This window comes from Eptatretus burgeri, chromosome 10 (assembly GCF_056783735.1).
Source record: "Eptatretus burgeri isolate ZD-2024b chromosome 10, Ebu_testis_v1, whole genome shotgun sequence".
Taxonomy (NCBI): Eukaryota; Metazoa; Chordata; class Myxini; order Myxiniformes; family Myxinidae; genus Eptatretus; species Eptatretus burgeri.
The window spans coordinates 2,860,120-2,884,604 of NC_140970.1; the positions used below are offsets into that span (position 1 = coordinate 2,860,120).

The following is a 24,485-nucleotide window of genomic DNA, read 5'->3' on the forward strand; positions in this document are numbered from 1 at the left end:
GTTTTGTTTAACACAGTTTCGCTTATCATAAGGTTTTCCAGGAACGCAACCCTTGCGAAAAGTGAGGACTTACTGTATGTATGTATGTATGTATATATATATATATATATATATATATATATATATATATATATATATATATATATATATATATATATATATATTGTTGTGGATTCGCGCCCGCCGGCGTGCAAACGGCCACGTAACTCGAATCGCGGCACGTCGCCCACCGGACGGACAATCCAGTCGTGACCCTCTCGGACTAACGCCGGGAACCAGTCACAGGTGGACCTTTAGGTCTCACCGCGATCGAGCCAATCGGCCCCCGCGTGGGATAGGGTTGCTCGCCAAATTCGACCTACCTAAGTACCCACACGGAGGGTAGACCGGGCGATCGCACCTCGCCGCAGGTCGACTTCGGACACGGGCCACTTAAGCGACCCGTTCCGTACTATCGGGATAACCGAGCGGTGTTATTCGTCGGCCTCGACGGTTCGATTAATTATCAGGCGTCTTAGCCCATGACCAACCCTTTACGTGAAGCAAGATGGGGATTCAATTAAAGAAATGACGAAGCGAAGCGGGAAAACAGTTCAACAATAAGCACATTTATTTTGCGGCACACGGGAAGCACACATATACAATTCCACCAAAAGCACATGTAAAAGAAGAAGACAAAAAGCCAATGCAACAATGCAGATCTATCCGACTACCGGGCACTCGGCAACACTTATACAATTTTACTTCACAGACGGCGCCGACAACACATACTCCCAAAGCAAAAGAAAAGAGAACCACCCTCCAGGATGAGGGGGGTAGGCGGGCCTGGGGCCGAGACCGTGTCGGGCCTACCCGTCTGATGATGAGACGCGAAGTGGCGGTGGTGCCTCAACTCCGCGGGCCTCGCGGACAGTGTCTGGTAGGGGGTGGGAAGGGGGCCCCCTTTTGTCGCACTATCTCAGCGCGGGGGGAAACAGGAGGGGGTTGCTGATGCTCGGGGAAAGGAGGATTTCACAAAATCTCGGGTCCCGCGACGAGCGTCTCCACCACGACCTCGGTCGCGCCGCCGGCCTTTCCCTCCGCAGTTCCCCGAATCCGACGCGAGCACCCCCTCGTCCACCTTCGCCGCCGCCGCCTCTCCACAGCTCCGTCCTCTTCACTCCGACTCCGCGAACTCCCAACTGCGAACTGCTTCTCCGAACTCCAAAACTCAACTCCCTCCACTTCAAACTGAACTCGTCTGACGAACGCAGTCGTTTTTATAAGCCCCGTGGCTTCGCTCTTTCATCTTTGACCCTCTGCCTCCGACCTTTCACCTCGCTCCCCATTGGCCCGAGCAAAAGTGGGCGTGAATGCTTTTTGATCCATGAATTTGCATATAGCGACCGCCCTCCAACGCCCTGGAGGCGGGGCCAAACCGCCCCTCGCTCACCGATTGGACGGAACAAAAGTGGGTGTGAGTCGTTTTTGATCCGTTTTTCTGAGGTAAGTCCGCGATGCTTTTGAACACGCTGCTCGGTGCGCGCCCTACACGAGTCCAGCATCGGTGCCCACGAGTGGCGCGAGATGACGGTGATGCGATGGTGGCGAGTTGTGACGGTAAAGGTCGTGGCGGTTGTGGTGAAGCGGCGTTGTGGTTAGTGGTTGTTGTTGTGATGGCTGTTGAGACGTGGTTGGTGGTGGTAATAATGGCGGTTGGTCCAAAATAAAGATAGTAAAAGAAAAACGGCTATCCTGAAGAGTCGCAGCCCTCATGAATAACATTTATTCCCTCTAGACAACGGGTTTGGGCCTAACTACACATATACTTACCGAGATATCTCACCTAAGGGACCTGAATGGTGGTTTGCGAATTTGGTCAACCACAACACTACCCCCTCCCCTTTTTACAGACTCGTCCCGAGTCGTCAAATTTTCGTGTGCCAGCATGTGTAGTTTTCCCCTAGTACATTTTACCTACGGATCCCTGAGTGCGACATTCATGGTATTCGTGTCCCCAAAATAAATAACCTAAGGGCTGAGTAACTACCTAAACAAACTCACTCACATGGACGACTTAAATAAAATTGCCGGCGCTAAGACAAACATGCCGGGGGCGCAATCATATTTACAGTACATCTTAACCTTAACTTACAAATTTTACACTAAACCATGGCCCAGGATCAATGAACTCTGCAAAAGAAAAGCAGTTAGCAGGGAGCCAGGCTGCTCGCATGCAGTCTCTGGCTCAAAGAATGCAGGTGACAGGGAACGTGGCCGGCTGCTCACACGCAGTCCAAGGCCTTCCCTTTTGAACTGAACGCAGTGAACCACAACGGTGCATGGGCTGCACAACGTAGTCTCCGTGCCAGCTCAAGTGGCACACGCAATGAACACAACGAATGGATGGATGAATGGTTTGAACTGAACCACGGTGCACGGGCCGCCACTGCAGGCCCGTGTTGTAGCTGCCAACAGGGCAGTTCTTGCAGCTTGCAAACTGTTGCCTTGATCCTGGCGCACATGGCAATGAACAGGGGGGGGGGCAAAGCAAAAATTGAACGGGGCTGGTGAACAGGGGCAGTGGGCATGGCATGGCAAAGGCAGCAGGCAAACACAGCCCGCAGAAGAAGGCCGCTGCAGGCAAACACAGCCGGCAGACGAACTGGCCGGCACAGGCCTTGAAGAAAAACAGCCAGCCGACAGATGAAGTGGGCCGGCACAGGCCTTGCAGCACAGCAGCTGCAGACGATCCAGCCGGCACAGGCCTCGCAGCAAAACAACAGCTGCCGATGAAGTTGGCCAGCCTTTGCCGTTCAGTGGAGGTTGGTGGAGGGAGTGCGGTGGTGCTGGCCACTTGGAAGGCGGGCTCGGACCTACCTACCTGTCTCCCTCCCAACCTATCGCCTTTGCCTGTCACTGTACATACCCACTCCCTTAATTTGTCAAACCCCAATTTAGCCCCAACTTATTTTTTTGTTGTTTTTATGTTTACTTCCCCACTATAAATCGTCCCCTAACCCCCTTTATCGTCCTTGTTCGGCTAACCTATCCTGTCACCTAGCCTACTCCCAACCCCTACGTTCCCTTCCCGGAGGGGAATAAGGGAGAGCTAACGTCCTGTGTCGAGGCCCAACGAAGCCTCAGAATGGCCTCCCCAGAGTTCGGCGATCTTAACACCAAGTGGGTCCAGCGGCCCACAACGACAGCGAGGGGATGGATGGTGCGGAGGGGTACACTTCCTATGCTACCCTATCCATTTAACTGTTAAACTACCCCGGGGCTTTCAACAAGCGCCTCTCCCTTAAACTATTGGTTCTATAAACCCAGATTCCCGTCGCCTGTGTTGGTGTCCTCACAATTTCGGGCCTCGCCCCCCAATTTTCTCTCCGTGCCCTCACACGGTCTCATGGCTGGGACACGTGGCTCCCTTTGGCAGGCACGACCCTCTGCCGAATCTCCCGCAATGGCACCCCCGGGCACTACACTGCCTCCGAGCCTACCAGCTCCCTAACACCGGGGAGTGCCCCCCATGGCACCTCCCCTGAAACGCACACGTGGCAGGCTGGCTTCCCAGGCCCCTTTCCGAGGGTCACCCTTGCCCACAACACTGCCCACGCGGCTAATGGCGCCCCGGGCCCCCGCACCAAGCAGGCGCACCCGTGCCCACTACGCTATCCCGGCCCCCATGGGCCCTTGGCCTACCACGGCCGACTAGCCTGGTGCCCGGGGTACCCACTCAGCGATACTCACTTTTCGCAGCCACGCTCCCAGCCCGTCAACAGGGCTCCTGCACCCCTCCAAACGGGTTTCGAGCCTACTTTCCCACCAACAACAAAACGACCTCCATTTTTCAATTTAACTAACCCCCTAACTCACTCTACACTGACCCCGGGGTCCCTTGGGCGGGAGTCACTCCTCCCCCCAATCACTCATCGCACCATGCATTCCCCATTCGCTCCACTCACACAGACCCGCTGGCCTCACTCGCTCATCATGTACTCACCTCACAACTCTTCAACACACACACCGCTGAACTCTGCCATCCTTCTAACTACATCCCCTAACTAACTCGTGCTCCCACGTCGTCCCTTAAACTATAGCACGTTCCATTTAACCTACGTAGCTAAGCTACGTCCCCACTACACATCCACAAGTCTGTCACTGTCTCCAAATAAATCATTTTATTTCCCAACCTAAAGCTCACTAAATCCCTCTACCTAATCCATTCCACGGACTCCATGAGGACTTACCCCTGCCCCATGAAGTCGGTCTAGCTAAGCTAACCCTTCCCCCTAACTAGTTTCCATCCTGTGCCCTGGGTCAAGGGGGTCTTCCACCCCTTGCCCAGGAATCCTGTGCACCCGAAAGTGAGGCTTTTTTTGTTTTGTTTTTTTTTACATGCGCAGCACCAGCGCGGCAACTCGCGCACTTTGCACCTGCCCGTGACGTCATGCAGCTGCACGTGTACCTCGTCCCTCCTTGGACGGTACCATCCGGCAGGGATACCCCTCCTGCCGGATTCCAACCCCACGTGCAGCCATGACGTCACCGTGCGCATAAAAAAAACACAAGCCCCACGTCTCGAGGGGTTCCCCACGCGAACACATGTGCTTTGACCGTTAGAGCTTAACACACACGATCGCGTGGAGAACCCGTCCGGTCCAAATCCGAAATCCTGCCTAAACTTTGTCCGTCCGCGGGATCGGCAAATCCACCGCTGGCGTTTCCGGACCGGGACTTCACTCTCGCAAGCGAGCACGTGGGGGCCTCGTGCGTTGCACAGCACGGACCTCGTGCTCGCGGCTGGGTGAACCCGGCACGGTCCCCGAAACAACCACAGCCGCTACTCGGCTTTCTTTCTTCACATGTCGCTGTCGTCGCCATTCGACACACGCACACCTGCGTGTTACGACGCTCACACTCCACACCATTACATTCACCCCGGGAGACGCGGCTGCGTGCTCCCGCATGCCAACCGACATCTCCCTCTCATACCGCTCTCTCACACACACGGTCTCCCTTGCATAACCCATACCACTCACACGTGGTGCTCCATTCACTCGCGGCCTTCCACTCACTCGTGCCTCACTCATACACCGTGCCTCACTCACACACGCGGGGGCACTCAACCGCGGTGTTTCATCCACACACCGTCCCTCACTCACACACGCGGGGGCACTCAACCGCGGTGCCTCATCCACACACGGCGTGCTGGGAAGCACGTACCCTGGCACCATCGCCACCACACCACTCGCACACGGGGTCGCTTCCACACACGGGGACGCACTCACGCCTTGCACCACACACACAGGGACAACCACACTGGGGATTCGTGTCCCCACAAGGGTCTCCGGGGCCTCTATACCCCCCAAGCTCTCCAAGCACCCGTCCACAGCACTCGTCCCCTCAACCTCGCAAAACACGACCGAACCCACCTGGTCGTGACTCGCCTCAAGGGGGCATACTCCCTCCCCTCGTTCCTGGAGGAGGCTATCCCGCTGCTCGCACCGGGCCTCCACCCAGTCCACCAGCTCACCCCCATTGTCCTCCACCACCTCCGTGTGTGTGTGTGCGTCACTTACCCCGTCTTCATCGTGCAGTCTTCCCTCTATCGTTCCCATCTCCCGTGTCTCTGCCAACTCTTCACCCTTTACCTCCCTTGTCTCAACTATCTTTATTTCATTTGTCGTCACCTCGTGTCTCGTCTCACACGTTTTGGTCTCCCCATTTAATTTTTCCCTTTCGGTCATCGTCACGACCCTCGCCCAACACGTCCCCCGAATTATTTTTTTACCCGCCTCCACCGCGGGCCTGTCAGCCATTGCACCCCCTTCCAGCTCGTTTGCTCCCACACGTGGAGTCGCCATTCCCAGCTCCCTGGTCACGGCCTTCATGCCCGCCTGCAGGCATCGGCCCATGTTCTGCGTCTCACCCCGTAGCTCTTTCATTTCCTCCTTCATGTTTGCTTCCATTCCGTTTATTTGCTTGTTCATTTCGTTTTTCATTTCATTTGTATTTGTATCCATCTTTTCGTTCATGCCTTTCATTTCGTTTTTCATTTCATTTGTATTTGTATCCATCTTTGCTGTCATTGCCGCCAGCATGGCGCATAGCTGGGCCATGTCGGGTGCGCTTGGGTGAGCCGTTTCGGCAAGAATCGGGAGGTTTTGGTGGAGAGGGGGAGGGGAGGTGTCATACACCGCGGCCGCTGCCGCACCCATTTCGGGCTCTGGGTTCAGTTGGGCGAGTTCGTTTTCCTGTACAACCAACATTTCCTGCACGGGGATTTCATCCTGAGCCATGGATTCTACACATTCTACATCCATTTCTAATACCCCCGGCTCCCGCTCGCCTTGAGACGCCATCTTGCTTCTCTTAAAGGGTTAATTTGAATCGCTCGTAATTTGGAGGGAATCGGGGGTCGCTTCTCTCACCCCTGGACCGATTCCCGTGAATTTAATTGGAGACAGGAGAGCCCGTTTTCCCGTTCTCCGTTACCAGTGCTGCGAGGAGGGCGATGAGTTTATATCGCACGACCTGACACCAGTGTTGTAGATTCGCGCCCGCCGGCGTGCGAACGGCCACGTAACTCGAATCGCGGCACGTCGCCCACCGGACGGACAATCCAGTCGTGACCCTCTCGGACTAACGCTGGGAATCAGTCACGGGTGGACCTTTCGGTCTCACCGCGATCGAGCCAATCGGCCCCCGCGTGGGATAGGGTTGCTCGCCAAATTCGACCTACCTAAGTACCCACACGGAGGGTAGACCGGGCGATCGCACCTCGCCGCAGGTCGACTTCGGACACGGGCCACTTAAGCGACCCGTTCCGTACTATCGGGATAACCGAGCGGTGTTATTCGTCGGCCTCGATGGTTCGATTAATTATCGGGCGTCTTAGCCCACGACCAACCCTTTACGTGAGGCAAGATGGGGATTCAATGAAAGAAATGACGAAGCGAAGCGGGAAAACAGTTCAACAATAAGCACATTTATTTCGCGGCACACGGGAAGCACACATATACAATTCCACCAAAAGCACATGTAAAAGAAGACAAAAAGCCAATGCAACAATGCAGATCTATCCGACTACCGGGCACTCGGCAACACTTATACAATTTTACTTCACAGATGGCGCCGACAACACATACTCCCAAAGCAAAAGAAAAGAGAACCACCCTCCAGGATGAGGGGGGTAGGCGGGCCTGGGGCCGAGACCGTGTCGGGCCTACCCGTCTGATGATGAGACGCGAAGTGGCGGTGGTGCCTCAACTCCGCGGGCCTCGCGGACAGTGTCTGGTAGGGGGTGGGAAGGGGGCCCCTTTTTGTCGCACTATCTCAGCGCGGGGGAAACAGGAGGGGGTTGCTGATGCTCGGGGAAAGGAGGATTTCACAAAATCTCGGGTCCCGCGACGAGCGTCTCCACCACGACCTCGGTCGCGCCGCCGGCCTTTCCCTCCGCAGTTCCCCGAATCCGACGCGAGCACCCCCTCGTCCGCCTTCACCGCCGCCGCCTCTCCACAGCTCCGTCCTCTTCACTCCGACTCCGCGAACTCCCAACTGCGAACTGCTTCTCCGAACTCCAAAACTCAACTCCCTCCACTTCCAACTGAACTCGTCTGACGAACGCAGTCGTTTTTATAAGCCCCGTGGCTTCGCTCTTTCATCTTTGACCCTCTGCCTCCGACCTTTCACCTCGCTCCCCATTGGCCCGAGGAAAAGTGGGCGTGAATGCTTTTTGATCCATGAATTTGCATATAGCGACCGCCCTCCAACGCCCTGGAGGCGGGGCCAAACCGCCCCTCGCTCACCGATTGGACGGAACAAAAGTGGGCGTGAGTCGTTTTTGATCCGTTTTTCTGCGGTAAGTCCGCGATGCTTTTGAACACGCTGCTCGGTGCGCGCCCTACACGAGTCCAGCATCGGTGCCCACGAGTGGCGCGAGATGACGGTGATGCGATGGTGGCGAGTTGTGACGGTAAAGGTCGTGGCGGTTGTGGTGAAGCGGCGTTGTGGTTAGTGGTTGTTGTTGTGATGGCTGTTGAGACGTGGTTGGTGGTGGTAATAATGGCGGTTGGTCCAAAATAAAGATAGTAAAAGAAAAACGGCTATCCTGAAGAGTCGCAGCCCTCATGAATAACATTTATTCCCTCTAGACAACGGGTTTGGGCCTAACTACACATATACTTACATATACCGAGATATCTCACCTAAGGGACCTGAATGGTGGTTTGCGAATTTGGTCAACCACAACAATATATATATATATATATATTCTTCTTCTTCTTCTTCTTTCGGCTAACTCCCAGAAGGGGTCACCACAACGGATTAATAGTCTCCATTTCGCTCTATCCTCCACATCTTCCATTGACACTCCAACCACCCGCATGTCCGCCCTCACCGCATCCATGAAGCTCTTCTTTGGCCTTCCTCTTCTCCTCCTACCTGGCGGCTCCATCCTCAGCATCCTTCTCCCGATATACTCCGCTTCCCTCCTGTGCACATGTCCAAACCATCTCAATCTCGCCTCTCTCACTTTGTCTCCAAACCGTCCTACCTGCGCTGTCCCTCCAATACACTCATTTCTTATCCTATCAATCCTCGTCACTCCCAACGAGAATCGCAGCATCTTTAACTCTGCCACCTCCAGCTCCGCTTCCAGTCTTTTTGGTAGTGCCACCGCCTCCAAACCATACAACATAGCTGGTCTCACTACCGTCTTGTGTACTTTCCCCTTCACTCATGCAGCTACCCTTCTGTCACAAATCACTCCTGCAACTCTTCTCCAACCACTCCATCCTACCTGCACTCTCTTTTTCACTTCTCTCCCACACTCTCCGTTACTTTGGACAGTTTATCCCAAGTATTTAAACCAATCCACCTTCCCCACCTCAACTCCTTGCAACCGCACCATACCACCACCCTCCCTCTCATTTATGCACATGTACTCCGTCTTACTCCGACTGACTATCATTCCCCTTTTCTCCAGTGCGTACCTCCACCTCTCAAGGCTCTCCTCAGCCGGCTCCCTACTCTCCATACAGATCATGATGTCATCCGCGAACATCATAGTCCATGGAGACTCCAGTCAGATCTCGTCAGTCAACCTGTCCATCACCATTGCAACCAGGAAAGGGCTCAGAGTCAATCCTTGGTGCAATCCCACTTTTACCTGAAACCGGTCCGTCATTCCTACCGCACACCTCACCGCTGTCACACTGTCCTCATACATATCCTGCACGATCCTCACATACTTCTCCACCACTCCCGACTTCCTCATACAATGCCACAACTCCTCTCTTGGTACCCTATCATAAGCTTTCTCTAAATCCACAAACACACAATGTAACTCCTTCTGGCCTTCCCTATACTTCTCCATCAACATTCTCAAAGCAAACATCGCATCAGTGGTGCTCTTTCCTGGCATAAACCCATATTGCTGCTCACAGATAGTCACCTCTCCTCTCAACTACTCTTTCCCACACCTTCATGGTGTGGCTTAACAACTTTATCCCTCTGTAATTTCCACAGCTCTGTACATCACCCTTATTCTTGAAAATCGGAACCAGTACACTTAATCTCCACTCCTCCGGCATCCTCTCACTTTCCAAGACTTTATTAAACAATCTCGTTAACAACCCCACTGCCATCTCTCCCAAGCACTTCCATGCCTCCACTGGTATACCATCTGAGCCAACCGCCTTTCCACTCTTCATCCTCTTCATAGCAGTCCTCACTTCATCCTTACTGATCCACCCACTTCCAGATTCACTATCTCCACCTCTTCCAACCGTCTCTCTCTCTCATTTTCTTCATTCATCAGCTCCTCAAAGTACTCCATCCACCTTCTCAACACACTCTCCTCGCTCGTCAGCACATTCCCATTTGCGTCCTTTATCACCCGAACCTGCAGCACATCCTTCCCAGCTCGGTCCCTCTGTCTTGCCAATCGGTATAAATCCTTTTCCCCTTCTTTTGTATCCAACTTCTCATACAGCTCGTCATATGCCTTTTACTTGGCCTTTGCCACCTCTCTTTTTGCCTTTCGCCGCCACTCCTTGTACTCCTCCCTACTTTCTTCATCTCTCTGACTATCCCACTTCCTTTTCACCAACCCCTTCTTCCTTATACGTTCCTGTACTTCCTCATTCCACCACCAAGTCTCCTTATCTTCCTTCCTCTGTCCAGATGTCACACCAAGTACCTTCCTCGCTATCTCCCTCACCACTTCTGCTGTCGTTGCCCAATCATCCCACCCATCTTTACCACCATCCAACGCCTGTCTCACCTCCTCCCTAAATTTCACGTAACAGTCTTCCTCCTTCAGCTTCCACCATCTGGTCCTTGGTTCAGCCCTCACTCTTTTCCTCAACCTCACCTCAAAAGTCATCCTACAGACCACCAATCGATGCTGTCGAGCTACACTCTCCCCTGCCACCACCTTACAGTCACTAATCTCTTTCAGGTTGCATCTCCTGCTTAAGATGGAATCCACCTGTGTGCACTTTCCTCCACTCTTGTACGTCACCCTGTGTTCCTCCTTCTTCTTGAAATACGTATTTACCACTGCCATTTCCATTCTTTTTACAAACTCTACACCATTTGCCCTTCCACATTTCTCTTGTTGAGACCGTACCTACCCATCACCTCCTCATCCTCTTTATTCCCTTCCCCAACATGCCCATTGAAATCTGCTCCAATCACCACTCTTTCATCCTTGGATACACTCTGCACCACTTCATCTAACTCACTCCAGAAATCTTCTTTATACTCCATCTCACACCCCATATGTGGGGCATATGCACTGATAACATTCATCATCACCCCTTCAATTTCCAACTTCACACTCATCACTCGGTCAGACACTCTCCTCACCTCCAATACCCTCTTGACATAATCTTCCTTCAGGATTACCCTGACACCATTTCTCCTCCCATCCACACCATGGTGGAACAGTTTGAAACCACCTCCAATGCTCCTATCCTTACTCCCCATCCACTTGGTCTCTTGTACACACAGTATGTCCACCTTTCTTCTCTCCATCATATCAGCCAACTCTCGTCCTTTGCCAGTCATCGTCCCAACATTCAGAGTTCCAACTCTCACCTGTACACTTCTACCCTTCCCCCTCTTCCACTGCCTCCGGACTCACCTTCCCAGTCTCCTTCTCCTCCTTCGCCCAGCAGTCGCACAATTTCCACTGGTACCCTGCTGACCACCGGTACCGGTGGCGGTGATTGGTAACCCGGGCCTCGACAGATCCGGTATGGAAATTCGTTTTGTTGTCCGCATAATGATTAGGCATAGGTTTTTACGCCGGATGCCATTCCTGACACAACCCTGGTCGCCTCTTACGACACACAGGGATATGGTACACCTATTCTAACCGGGGCATACACCGGGCCCAGTACAACTGGTACTTATTTCGCCGACCTTGGAAGGATGGCAGGCTGAGTCAACCCCCTGGTGTTTTCGACTTGGTGTGTATATATATATATATACATACATATATTAATTCAGTGTCCAACGGGGCTTGAACTCAGGACCTTTTGGGTCCCAAGCCACTGCCCTAACCACTGCGCCAACACCAGGCTTTACATATATTGTTACGGCTGTGGAAATTCGCAAACCACCATTCAGGACCCGTAGGTGAGATATCTCTTAAGTACATGTGTAGTTAGCCCAAACCCGTTGTCTCGAGGCCTTTATGTGATTCATTCGGGCTGCGACGCTTTGAGATAGCCGTTTTTCTGTTCTATCTTTATTTTGAACCAACCACGTCTCAACCGCCATCACACAACAACCACCTTAACCACCACGCCAGCCATCGTCACCAACTACAACCATGCTCAACCCTCAGACAACAACAACGCCAACAGCCACCGCCTTTACCTTCACAACTCAATCTCGCAAACATCGCATCACCGCCATTCCCAACGGCACCATAACCATCAACCACCACCAAAAACCCTCCACCACTCTCACCTCTCTCCTTCTACGGCCATTCCCGCACCACCTGTGAACACTGAGCGTCGGGATGTCTTGGGCCCGTTCAGCGATACGCACCGAGCCGCGAGCGCAAATAGCGGCCTTTCCGAGGAAAATTTGGATCACAAACGCTACACGCCCACTTCTGCTCCATCCAATTAGCAAGCGCGGGGCGGCTTGGCCCCGCCTCCAGGCGCGTCTGTGTGAAATCGATATATGCAAATTCTAGGATCAGGGGAGGTTCACGCCCCAGTTTCCTCCGACCAATGGGCGAGCGTGGCTCCGCCCCCAAGGTCATCCTGATCCGATTACTTGCATATTAGCTGCTCCTACCGGCCTATAAGAAGGCGAGCGCAAGACGAAGGAAGAGTCGAGTCGGGTGGAGAGTGAGTCGAGTCGGGTGACGAAGTCATCAGAGTGTCATCGAGTTGGGTTCTGGAGTCGGCTGAGAAGAGTTGTGGGAAGAGGCCAAGGAGCTCGGGTCCGAGGCAAGAAGGACGGCGGTCAGCGTCGAGGTCGCGGTGTGGGATCGCTCGTCGCGGGACCCAAGCCAGCCAGCCATTCTCCCTCCCCCAGGGAATCAACAATTCCCCCTTTCCCCCACGCTGAGATAGTGCAACAAGGGGGGCCCATTCCCACCCCACTCCAAACGTCGTGCCAATGAAACCTGCCAAGGAGCAAAGAGTCGGGACACAGCCACGCGGCCACATCTGCGGCTAGTCCGCCAATGCGTCACGAGGACGTGGGTAGGACCCCCCCGGTCTCGCGGGCATGGCCGCTCATTCAGGTCACGCGCACATATTGGCCTACAGGCCCGCCTGCCCCCTTGTCTATGAGGGTGGCTTCTTTCCTTTGCTTTTGAGTAAATGTGTGTTGGCGCCGTCTGTAAAGTAGAACTGTATAAGTGTTGCCGTGTGTGCGCGTAGTCGGTAGTAACTCTGCGTCGTTGTTGCTTTTGTTTTGGTTGCTATATGTGCATTTTGACTGTTTGGCTGTATATGTGTGCTTTCCGTGTGCCGGGAAATAATTGTGCTTTGTGTGAACTGTTTTCCCGTTTCACTTCGTCTTTTCTTTATTGACCCTCCATCCTGCTTCACGTAAAGGGTTCGTAGTGGGCTTAATACGCCCGGTAATTAATCGGAACCGTCGAGGCCGACGATAACACCGCTCGGTTATCACTGTAGCACGGAACGGACCGCTTAAGCGGTTCGTGCCCGGAGTCGGCCTGTGGCGTGGTACGATCGCCCGGTCGACCATCCGCGCAGGTACTTAGGTAGATCGAATTTGGCGAGCAACCCTATCCTGCGCGGGTGGGCAATTGGCACGGTCGTGGTGGGGTTAAACCCCCACCCATGACTGGCTCCCGGCGTTGTTCCGAGAGGGTCACGACTGAATTGTCCGTCCGGTGGGCGACGCGGTCGCGATTCGAGTGACGTGGCCGTCCGCACGCCGGCAGGCGCAAATTCGCAATATATAAATTTTTTTTTTTTTTTGCACGTACGGCCACGCACGAGCAAAGGAACGGCCTGTGTGGTTGTTTCTGGCACGCGCTTTGAAAGTTGTTTTTTTTTTGCACGTACAGCCACGCACGTACGGGCACACACGTATAATACAATTTTTGAAGTTATGGCTCCAAGGGGTTAAAGAATACATCTATGATATAACTATCATATGTGTCTGTCTGTCTGTCTGTCTGTCTGTCTGTCTGTCTGTCTGTCTGTCTGTCTGTCTGTCTGTCTGTCTGTCTGTCTGTCTGTCTGTCTGTCTGTCTGTCTGTCTGTCTGTCTGTCTGTCTGTCTGTCTGTCTGTGATCAATGAATAATTTATTTCAATTGAATGTTATATTTTGAACACGAATCGGAAAACAAACATGCCGTCTAACAGTACTTTGGCTCTAAATTCGTCCTGATTGCACATGTGCAGACAGAAGCGAGACAATACTTTTTCACGGTCTCCCTGCCTGGCAGTCATACAAAATAGAAAAATCATTCCAAATAGGAAACTTAATGTTTTTAAGGAAGTCATCAAGGACACAAACAACAGGCACAAAGAACTAATGTAATGTGTTGGATAGGGTGGTGTAATCGACACATCAACAGCGACACGAGTGTCGCATAAGGGCAATTGATTGCTCCCTTGCATATACAGTATGTGCATTCTTTTGAATTTACTTGTTCAAATCGAACTAGTCTCCTGACTCATCCTGCTCACAGCACAACGGTGGAATATGGCACTGAAGAGGAGATCCAAATAATCTCGCGATTGATATGGAGATAAGATCGCGATCACGTAACTCATTTCCGCTTGGCCAAATAAGATCTGTCACGTGACTACCTACCGGCACGATACCCGCTCGTACCGGGAAACACAGCTCTGGATGTGGGATCTGGCAGGAAGTTCCAGGGACGGCTGGCTATCATGGTTGCTTAGCGACTCACCGAACTCGGACATACACTATCCGGACTGATGACGACAGTTACAATTATATATATATATATATATATATATATATATATATATATATATATATATATATATATATATATATATATATATATATATATATATATATATATATATATATATATATATATATACACTGTACATATATATTTGTTTTCCTTTTCCACAAAATTGAAGAACGTACCATAAAACAAAAAAAAATGCTTGTGTGTAAACAAGTTAGTTGATAAACAATGAGGTGATCGTGTTTTTAAGGGAGCTGAATAATTGGATGCATGGTGTCCAGGTAAGCTGCTCACCTTTTAATTTATCAATGAGTTCGCTGGCCTCATGCTCCGTGTAATGTGAGGGGCGAGGGGGTGATGGTGAGCGACAGCGCTCTTCCAGCAGACGGCGATGCCGTTCGTGCCGAGCAAGCGCACGCTGCCTGCACTCCCACTCATATTGATCATCACGTGCACTCGCGTAGTCCACGTGAAGCCGTCCCGAGTCTTTGCGATCTGAGCTCGAGCCAATTCTCATTCTATATCCTGAAAAAAAGATGGAAAAGGAATAAAAAATATTGAAGAAAGAGGCTCAGGGAAGACAATATGGTTGGAGAATGATGTAATGTAAGAGTATAGACGATAAGGCAATGAGAAACCACCCGATAATGAGATAGACGAACAAAGTTAGTAAGAGCACTTAAGATTGTAGACAAGTCTCAATAAAAGAATGTGGATCGCGGTGAGCTGGCCCTTGAAGTACTGAAGGGAATAGCAGGATTACAATTCCACCATCCATTGGGACCATACTCAGTGCAGAGCGTTGGTGCTGCCTCAGCAGTCTCCTTGGCTATTGGACACAGTCCTTGACGGGTCGCCACTCCGACACAAGATACTAGCAAGCTGGCACTCATTTTGCTGACCTCGGAAGGATGATGACAGGCAGAGTCAACCCCACCTGGTATTAATTCAACAGCTGAGTGGGATTTGAACTCAGGATCCTAGGATCCCAAGCCCACCACCCAAACCATTAAGCCAACAACAATTCCACTGTTATGCCAAAATAAGGAAAAGGTGTGAAGTTGAGCGATAAAGTATAATTTGAGGAAGCGAATAAAATATGGATAACTGGAGGAATTCATGCTATATTTTGGGGTACGAGAGGGATGGATGACTGAGAGGGCAGAAGGTACAAAACCGAAAGAGGCAGTACAAGACGATGTTATTACCTTGGAAATGAGTCTAACCAGTTCTCACTGCACTCAGCAGGGTATATCCTCAGGAGGAATGTACTCATCCTCATGGATGCCAACCTATGGGGATTGTCTGTGCTCTTATCCTTTTAAATGCTGAATATCAAGCGAGGAAGCAGCGCATACTGCTTAAAGACTTTTAAAAGTCTTTGGTATGACTTGGCCAAGGGTTTGAACCGCCAACCTCCTGCACATCATGTTCCAGGTGTCTGACTCGCTTATGACACCTGGAAGGTGACCCTCAAATCAGCCAAGCCTCATATTTTCCATGGCATTGATTAATAAGTTAACAATCAAAACCAAATCAGTTTTAATTCTCTGAAAAATATGATATACAACTGTAGAGGTCAGAGATGAAAGTGACATCTGATGCTTCTGGAAACAACTGGAATGCAGTCAGCAGACATTTTCATGTGGTTAATGAAAAAAAATCATCATCAAGAAGATGCTAGTTCTACAAAATAATCATGCAATACACAATTGTGCTGCCTGGGGTTGGTGTAAATGAATATGAAGTAAGTAGATACAGGTGCATCCACTTGCTTCATACTCACTCATCCTGCTACAATCAATGAATTTCCGAATGAGGGCAGGACCCCTACCTGACAGTGAGATTGCTTCGTCAACCATGTGCTCTTCAGCGAAGCGAATGTGTGCAAAGTTCTTTCCCTTGCCCTTACGCAGTGCTGTGAGCTCTCCACATCGCTCAAACACATCCCGAATGAGCTCCTCTCCTGCAGCCTCCGGCAGGCCACCCACAAACACAGTGCGACATCCAGGTGGTCGCTCACGCAGCGAAGGTGCTGACATGTCTATGGCGGTTGGGTACAAATGAGTTAAGATGTGAACAATGTGTTGACTGGTTATTTTGTTTAGCAGGCACCATTTGTGGAGGAAAAGAAAAGGAAAACAAACAAAAAAAAAACATGACACTTTAATCTTTGAATTAATGATATTATAAATAATGTGGAGGGAGTTGACCCTTTAAACATGTGGAAACATTACCTTGCATCAATATATATTCTTACCTCCACCACAGAAGGAGAAGGTTATGTTTTCACCCCTTTCTGTCTGTTTGCTTGTTTGTGTACAGGATATCTCAAAAAGTTGGACATATTTTCAGATGAAATTTTGTGGACAGGTTGGGTGTGTGACAAGGACGAACTGATTATATTTTGGGGAATATCCAGATCCAGATCAGACAACTACAATTTTTTTTAAGTGGTTCTTCACCATTGAGAGAGGGGAAAAAACGATATATAGCATGATATCTCAAAAAGTTGATGGATTCGGATGAAACCTGGTGGACAGGTTAGGTGTGTGACAAGAAAGAATTCATTCGATTTTTGTGAAGATCTGGATCCGGATACAAGAATTATTTAATTTTTAAAGTGATTCTTAACCATTGGGAGATAGGGCCAAAAAGGATATTTCGCATGATATCTCAAAAAGTTGACGGATTCGGATGAAACTTGGTGGACAGGTTAGGTGTGTGACAAGAAAGAATTCATCGATTTTTGTGAAGATCCGGATCCGGATACAAGAATTATTTAATTTTTAAAGTGATTGATTCTTCACCATTGAGAGATAGGGCCAAAAAAGGATATATAGCATGATATTTCAAAAATGTATTGGGCTGGATATGTTCTGATGGATCAGACTTTATGTGGCGGAGGTATGTGCTCTACCGAGTACCCTTCGAGTCAGTCAATGCTTTGAGGTCTTCGACTTATGTACCAAATAGATTATTATCCCTTGTTGCCCATCATAAGATGCACAGGAAATAACGTTTTCAATAACAATATAACTTACATTTCAGCACGATTTATAATTGTGCTATCTTATAGATTTTGAAATACTCGTCTTGTGTTTATTGCTATGTGAGAGCATATTACGCAAAACGTATTCTTTCAACATCATCAAAATATCATCTGTACAACCAGTAAGTTTTCCAACGTTGTGTAAAGAGTTCTATTGCCAAATTACATCACTAAAACAAAGTTTAACGGCACAAAAATGAGAAATTAGGCTCTCAAGAAAGGCATTTTACTTTCAAGTCTGATGAAAAATTTATTCAATTAACGAGTCAAAAAAAAATAAAAATAAAACACAATTACAACATCATTGCAATAAATCTTCCGAAATTAAAATCTCAAGTTAACCTCGACCCAGGTAAACTACGGAGTTGAGGGTAATGTGACATCTGTGGGGATGTAGCGTGCACACGAACTCGGGTTTGGTGGGAAGAGGGTGCAGTGTGTGCAGTGTATGATCTCCTGGGTCTGAGCTTCAGCGTAACCACCAGTTCCAGGAAATAGGGACAGGCTTGCGGCAAATGAAGCGGCATCAAACGACTGAAGACTGGCAGGAGCAGTTCCCAGGAGGCCCAGATTAGGCTCGAAGCCTGACGGAACTGGGCCAAAGCCTGACAGACAATAAGGGAGGGCATGCTTAGGCACAATTCTGTGGCAGAAACAGGGGTGTTTTTCAAATTAAAAGGCATGACTCGTCTTAATTTTTTCTTGCAAATCATGGAACATTTAAGAACAAATATGAGCATAAAACAGTGCTTCCATGAGCCTCAATCGCCATAAATAAAAAAGGCACTTCAGCTTTTCAGGCATGCATCAATTAACAACAGATGGTCTCCAATGGTTGGTGGGAAAATAACGAATCCTAAATAGTTTTTAAAACTGCAAATTGCTATATATGATCATTATTTCAGTGTTCACTCTGCACCCATATAACAACAAATTTAATCATCAAGCAGCAAGTACAATCTCAATGAATTTGCCAGTAATTATTTGAAGGAAGCTTTTCACGACTGGCCAAAAAGCATTCCCATTGAGAGTCGGTCGTTTTCAACAAAGACAATATATCAAGGTCTGTTAAGTTTGATTTGATGGCAGCACATACATCGTGATCAGCGTCAGACAAAATAATCCTCGAAGTTGGTCGGGATATTGCAAATTTGCAGGTTCTTCTTCAGGGGGTCCTTTATAAAGTTGCTTTGGATGGCCGAGGGGACATGTCCTTTCTGACTGGTTAGTTTGACTATATGATTTTCTCCCATCCTGACAAACTGTCTGATCCAACGGAGTTGTGAATTCCCGAGCATGGCCTCAACGTTTGTCATCCCAGCACGGTGAAGCACATGCTCTTCATTGGTGATTTTACCTTGCCACTTTTTATTCGTAATGATACACAGAGGTCACATTTGTGTTTCGACGATCAGATTGATGGTCTCCAGTAGAGGCATCACTTTTCACATTCATAGAGCTTTGCAGATATGACAACTGGAACAATAGACATGACATTTGGTTTTGCAGCAGATTCACTACTTCTGCCATAATTGTGTTCTTAGGTGACCAAAAGATGTGCAAGTATGACCAATCCGCTTTTCTATATTGATGTCAATCTGGTCATTGCCGACGATGGTGCTGCCAAGGTCGGTGAACTGCTTTGTTGCCATCAAATGAGTGTTCCCAATGTTTATTGGAGGTGGCCTGATGCAGACTGGTGAAGCACTTCTGTTTTATCAGATGGAATACAAGTCCGAATGTTGAAAGGATTCAGCCAACATAGAAGCAGCATGACTAACAAACAAATTGAAACGTGTGGACACCAACACAACCTTGTTACTTCCGCTACCGTACGTGAAGGAGGTGATGTTTTCACCACTTTCTGTCTTTTTTTCCATCTGTTTGTGTGCAGGATATTTCAAAAAGTTGTGGACGAATCCGGATTAAATTTGGTGGGCAGGTTGGGTGTGTGACAAGGACAAAGTGATTAGATTTTGGTGAAGATCTGGATCCGGATCCTAAAAATTAAGTGATTCTTCATCATTGAGAAACAGGTCAGGTATGCGAGCATGAGCCAGAGCAGCACGTCGCTGCGTCCACTTTCCGCCGGTACTCCAGGAGCCTCCCTCTGGCCATCCCACAGGCAGATGCCTGGCCCATCCCAATCTCATTGAGATGCTGATCAACCTGCTACAACCACGAGGCACGTGGTCGACCCATTGGCCTCCTCTACTCATGAGGCTCCCTCGCTGAGAGAATCTGGTGAGCAGGATCAGCATCAGGAAAACGAGCAACATGTCCATACTTGGTCTCATAATATGCTCGTTGACCGGTGTTACCTCAATTATCATTGGAATCAGCTTATTGGACACAGCTACAGCAACTCCTTGGACATGGTAAACATCTCCAACTCCAACTGCAGGAGAATGTCCACAGACACAGTTGGGCACTAGATATGGATGGCCGTTGGCTCACAAGAAGCTCCTCCGCCCTTTGACAGGTTTTGTTTTTAATTCTGCTGGGTGTCCATATAATGCACCCTCCTCACCAGAAAACCTGATGAGGGAGACGTTTTAGTCACCGACAACCCGACCATTAAACAGGTTCGTACAGGTTTACATGGTACCTGCAGCAAGTCACAGATCTAATCTGACCTCACCTGACAACCAACAAAGGGCCTCCCAAATCGTGAGATTGCAGCCAGGATTCCATCAATGCCTGGGGATCTATTCGATTTGATCAGATGGATAACTTTCACAAGCTTATGTGGGGTTGGGAAATCATCTTGTTCCATTTAAGGTTGATGCTGTTGTCCAGAATCAAATGCTTCTTGGGACTTGGGAGATATCATTTGGTCTGTTAACGCATTCATGAAAATGTTCTTGTCAAGACTGATGTACTTGGTGTTTGTCAGTAATCAAGGTAGAACCATCATCGCTTTTTAGTGGGACATATCCATGATGTTTCAGCCCATATGCTGATTTCAAGGCATTTGAAACAAATTGGGTATCGTAATGAACAGCAGAGCCTTGGAGCTCACTTGCTTTCTGATTCTAGCTTCCATTTCTCTGTAGTGCCTGTAATTGACCACAATGTTTCACTCAATGTTTCTTGCCAGAGTATGATTTCCAAAGAGCAGGTATGTCATGCTACTCTTTTCGTATGAAGAAGCCTCCCTATTCCACTATTATTTTCATCAAACCAGCATTGATGCCCTTTCTGACTACTAAAACTGATGAGTAGCTGAGTGCTAAGGCTGACATATCATACATTGTTTTGTAGAAGTGTTGTCATTGGCACTCAATAGCATCATCTTCATCATCATCTTCTCTTATGTTGTCCTGAGCAAAGGCAGTATGCAGATTTATGAACAGTTCAAGTTGGATAAACCGAGTTGAGATTGAAGAAAAAGCTTCTTGAGAGGTTCACCAGCTCAAGTGAAAGTTTAGATCTCATTAAATTGTGGTTTGTCCAACATTTCACAGCACTCATGGTTCTGGTGATGTGAAAGTCCTGGAGCTCACGGTGCCATGTTATGACAGAGTCAGTAAGGTGCCAACGCTTAGACACAGGAAACATCGAGGATGTTTTATAATTATTAGGCTAGACTAAAGAATGTTTTGGTTATAACCAATTGATGTTCATAAACTTGTTGAGAAGAGCGGATGCACACTGATGCCAACTTTACCAAGACCATGACATCATAAATGGATTTCCAAGGAACACAGTAATCACCAACACCAGCATAGAAGGCACAAAGGATTATAAATTTGTCATTCCAGTTTGTCTGTGTGATACGGGCTGACAAGATGGCCGAGAGATACACACACTCGCATATACGTTGTCTCGCCTGGACTTTAATCCCGACCCAGCTATAAACTGTCATCCTAGTTTTTCACAGGCAAGGTGATTCATCAATGTGTGTGTTCTGTCTGTGTCATCCGTCATCGATGTGCGTGTCCTTGGATGGACATTAAACGGGTGTCCCGACTGCCAGCATTTGTCGGGGGATGTTAAAGATCCCATGGTGTTCTTCACGAAGAGTAGGCGAGAGCTACTGCCGACACCATGACCAAATTCTAAATTCCTACCCTAACCAGCAGAGGGAATTGCATCAGCGGCACAGCCATGCCACTCATACAATGATGCTACCCCACCCCACAGCCTTGTGCTGCATACAAACAAAGTCCTCGTCATCTGTGTTAGCAGGCCAGAGTAAAATTGTTCCTTCACCTCATCGGGGCTGGTCATAGTCAGAACCTATTCATCAAAGAGTGCAGGGCGATTTCCAGAAAGTTCCATTTTGAGCTTAATAGGCTGTCAAGAGATACCCACTTGTAGGCTCAAATCGCTTGCCAAGCTACTCCTGCTCATCTTCTATCTTCCGGTCTTCCGCTCCAGTAAAAACGTGTAACCTCTAATGTCTTTTAAAGGTCTCCTTTGTCAGCCAGTGTAGTTTCACTTCGGGCTGCGACCACATCATAGCGGGGCAAGTCGCGTGCAACTAGGGCAGTACTACGTTTTGTCTACCCAAAGTAGATCCGTCGAGTACGAACATTCAATATGCTGCTACGTTAAATTTAAGGTGTTTTGTTTTGTTTCTCGATTCTTTTTCTCTTGAATGAATGATGAACAAATGTAAGCATTTAAGATTATATTGAAATAAGATTAGACAAAGCCATAAAGTACATTTCAAGTGAAAAAGCCATAATGATCAGATCAAACGTGAATTTCTTTGTAATCTGCACAAGATGCAGGTCTTGCTTGTGTGACGTCATGATGGCCCCAGGTGAAGGCAGCACCTGGAGTATGTAGTTGTAAAACAAAACAACACAATAATCATCCACAAAGTTATAGTGAAACACTACTCCAAATCAGAGAGACACCACACCTGATACTCCTATGGATGTCATGCCAGGTAGACCAATGGCCTCTGCCCAGGGGTTTGACCCAGGAAGAATTCCCAACAGAGATCCTACAGATGCGATGTCAACACCACCTGGAAACACAAAAAAAAAACATCTGCACAAGTTTGCAAAACAATGTTTACCACCCATGCATTGGTACCAATATCCTATCATGTGCTGAAAAATAAAAACGATCCAGAACATCATCATATTGGCAAACAAGAAACTTGAACTGGACCACTAGTCATTGGTAAATCCAAATTGGACCAAGACTCAATAATGCATTTAACCCCATGTTTGCATCATGATACAGACGTGGCTCTACCAGATACAATCCGCTGTACACTTGGGCTGCAATTGGAGGAATTTGTCCGGGTGACCGGCGATAACTTGCCTACTCTTCGAAATCCTGCTCTGCTGCACTTGGTTCATATTTGCTCTCTTCAACTTGTCATCTCTCATCTGCATAGAAATCAGCAAACATCACTCCTACTCCTAAGGGTACAAAACTGATCCTCTCAAATGCAGGAAAACAAGCTTAATGGCAAATTCTCCAAGCAAAGTAATGGAATCCATCATTTCTGTGGATGTTGTCTTTCCTCTTTTCAAACAGGATTGCTGGCCTGTAGATCTCTGGCTACAAGTTTGGACTCCACCCCAGTCACTTGACTGTGGACATGCCCTAAATACCACTTGCCTCTCAGCAATGGGTCAGAGGCCTGAATCTAAAACGATAAGTCAGGACCGTCTCCCTGGGTATATGTTGGGCATAAGTCCCACCTGACTTCTGAAGCTCGCTGCCATGTGACATACAAACTCTCCTTCTCCTCCTTCTTCTTCTCCTCCTCCTCCTCCTCCTCCTCTCCCATTGATGCTGGAGTGTACCAAGGCAGTGCTTGTTACTCATCTACATAAACAACTTCTCTGATGACTCTGGAAAACCCTCCCTTCCTTTTTGCAGCCAATGCCACAGTGGGTCATAATTATCCCATTCCACTGATAGGCAGTCAGCAGCTGCATCACTCTGCTGATCAGGAAACTATTATGTGCTGGTCTGATCAATGGAATGTCTTTCATTGTTGGCAAAGCTAATGGTATCACCTTTTGTCTCTCTAGTCTAGAAGGATCGTCAAACGAACCGACCTATTTCCATGGTCAGCCACTGAACCATGACCTTTCCTCAGATGATGACATAGCAAAGTTGACCTCCAAAATCAACTGCACATTTGGCATCCTCCGTTGTTTCAAGCCATTCCTTGAAAAAACAATCAGAAATACACAGTCTACAAAAGCAACTGTCTATTGTGACATGGAGTACTGCTCTCCCCTATGGGCTGGTGCCCCAGCATCGCATCGCGTGTCTCTGCCTCTCTCCTGTGGAATCTAAAGCTCTTATCCTTATTGGAATCTCCTACAATCTCCCAAATCTTTTTTTTTCTTCCTCTTACACATGTATTTAGTTACCTTGTGTGTCCACTACTCTTGCTGAAGCAGTCGGCACCACAATGTAATGACAAACCTGGAAGTGTTTGTGTGGGGAGCTGTGGACGTCGCCTGCCTAGTTCTTGGCCTGGCTCTCCATTGGACAGTCCTTCAATCACCATGGGGCCTTTGGTCATGTTAAACTGCAATGGTTGGTCGTTCTGAGATGGGTCAATGGAATCTAGAAAATAGTGAGCAAAGTGATGGGGTGAGGGAGGAATGAAGGATAAAACGAAAAAGGAATCAACACAACTTTTACATCACCACGCATTAAACTCACACGAGTACAAACTAATCATCAATTACACGAGAACACGAATGAGATACACAGTGTGTATTACAAATCTCCAAACAGAGAGATTATGGACACATTTCATCATCAAACTAATTGACATCTGTCTGCATCTGTTGTGGACACATTAATCGATATCTCACATTTATCCATATTGCTGTTAGTGCATCTCAATATTACATTTTATTCAGCATATTATTGTATTTTATTCCAGGAAAAGAACAAAACAAATATTTTGGTTAAACTGTGTTGCATATTGCTCGCCCACTTTAACTTGGGAATGACCAACTGGTGCGGAGGAGAGTTAAAATTCAGGTACCATTCAGGGTTTC

At 48.6% G+C, this 24,485-nt stretch overlaps 1 protein-coding gene across 2 annotated transcripts in view; it reads right to left on the bottom strand.

Moving 5' to 3' along the window:
- The window catches only part of LOC147017821 (uncharacterized), a 65,797-nt gene that overhangs the window by 36,719 nt on the left and 4,593 nt on the right, over positions 1-24,485 (bottom strand). For both annotated transcript variants that reach the window (XR_015062153.1, XM_085896837.1), the window contains exons 2-6: positions 23,899-24,042; positions 22,364-22,471; positions 17,901-18,095; positions 16,273-16,482; positions 14,733-14,963 (exon numbers count right to left, since the gene is read on the bottom strand). Coding sequence is in view for 1 of the 2 variants with exons in the window: in XM_085896837.1 (XP_085752963.1) it covers positions 14,733-14,963; positions 16,273-16,482; positions 17,901-18,095; positions 22,364-22,471; positions 23,899-24,042 (888 nt within the window). In the remaining variant the exon portion in view is untranslated. The remainder of the gene's footprint in view (positions 1-14,732; positions 14,964-16,272; positions 16,483-17,900; positions 18,096-22,363; positions 22,472-23,898; positions 24,043-24,485) is intronic.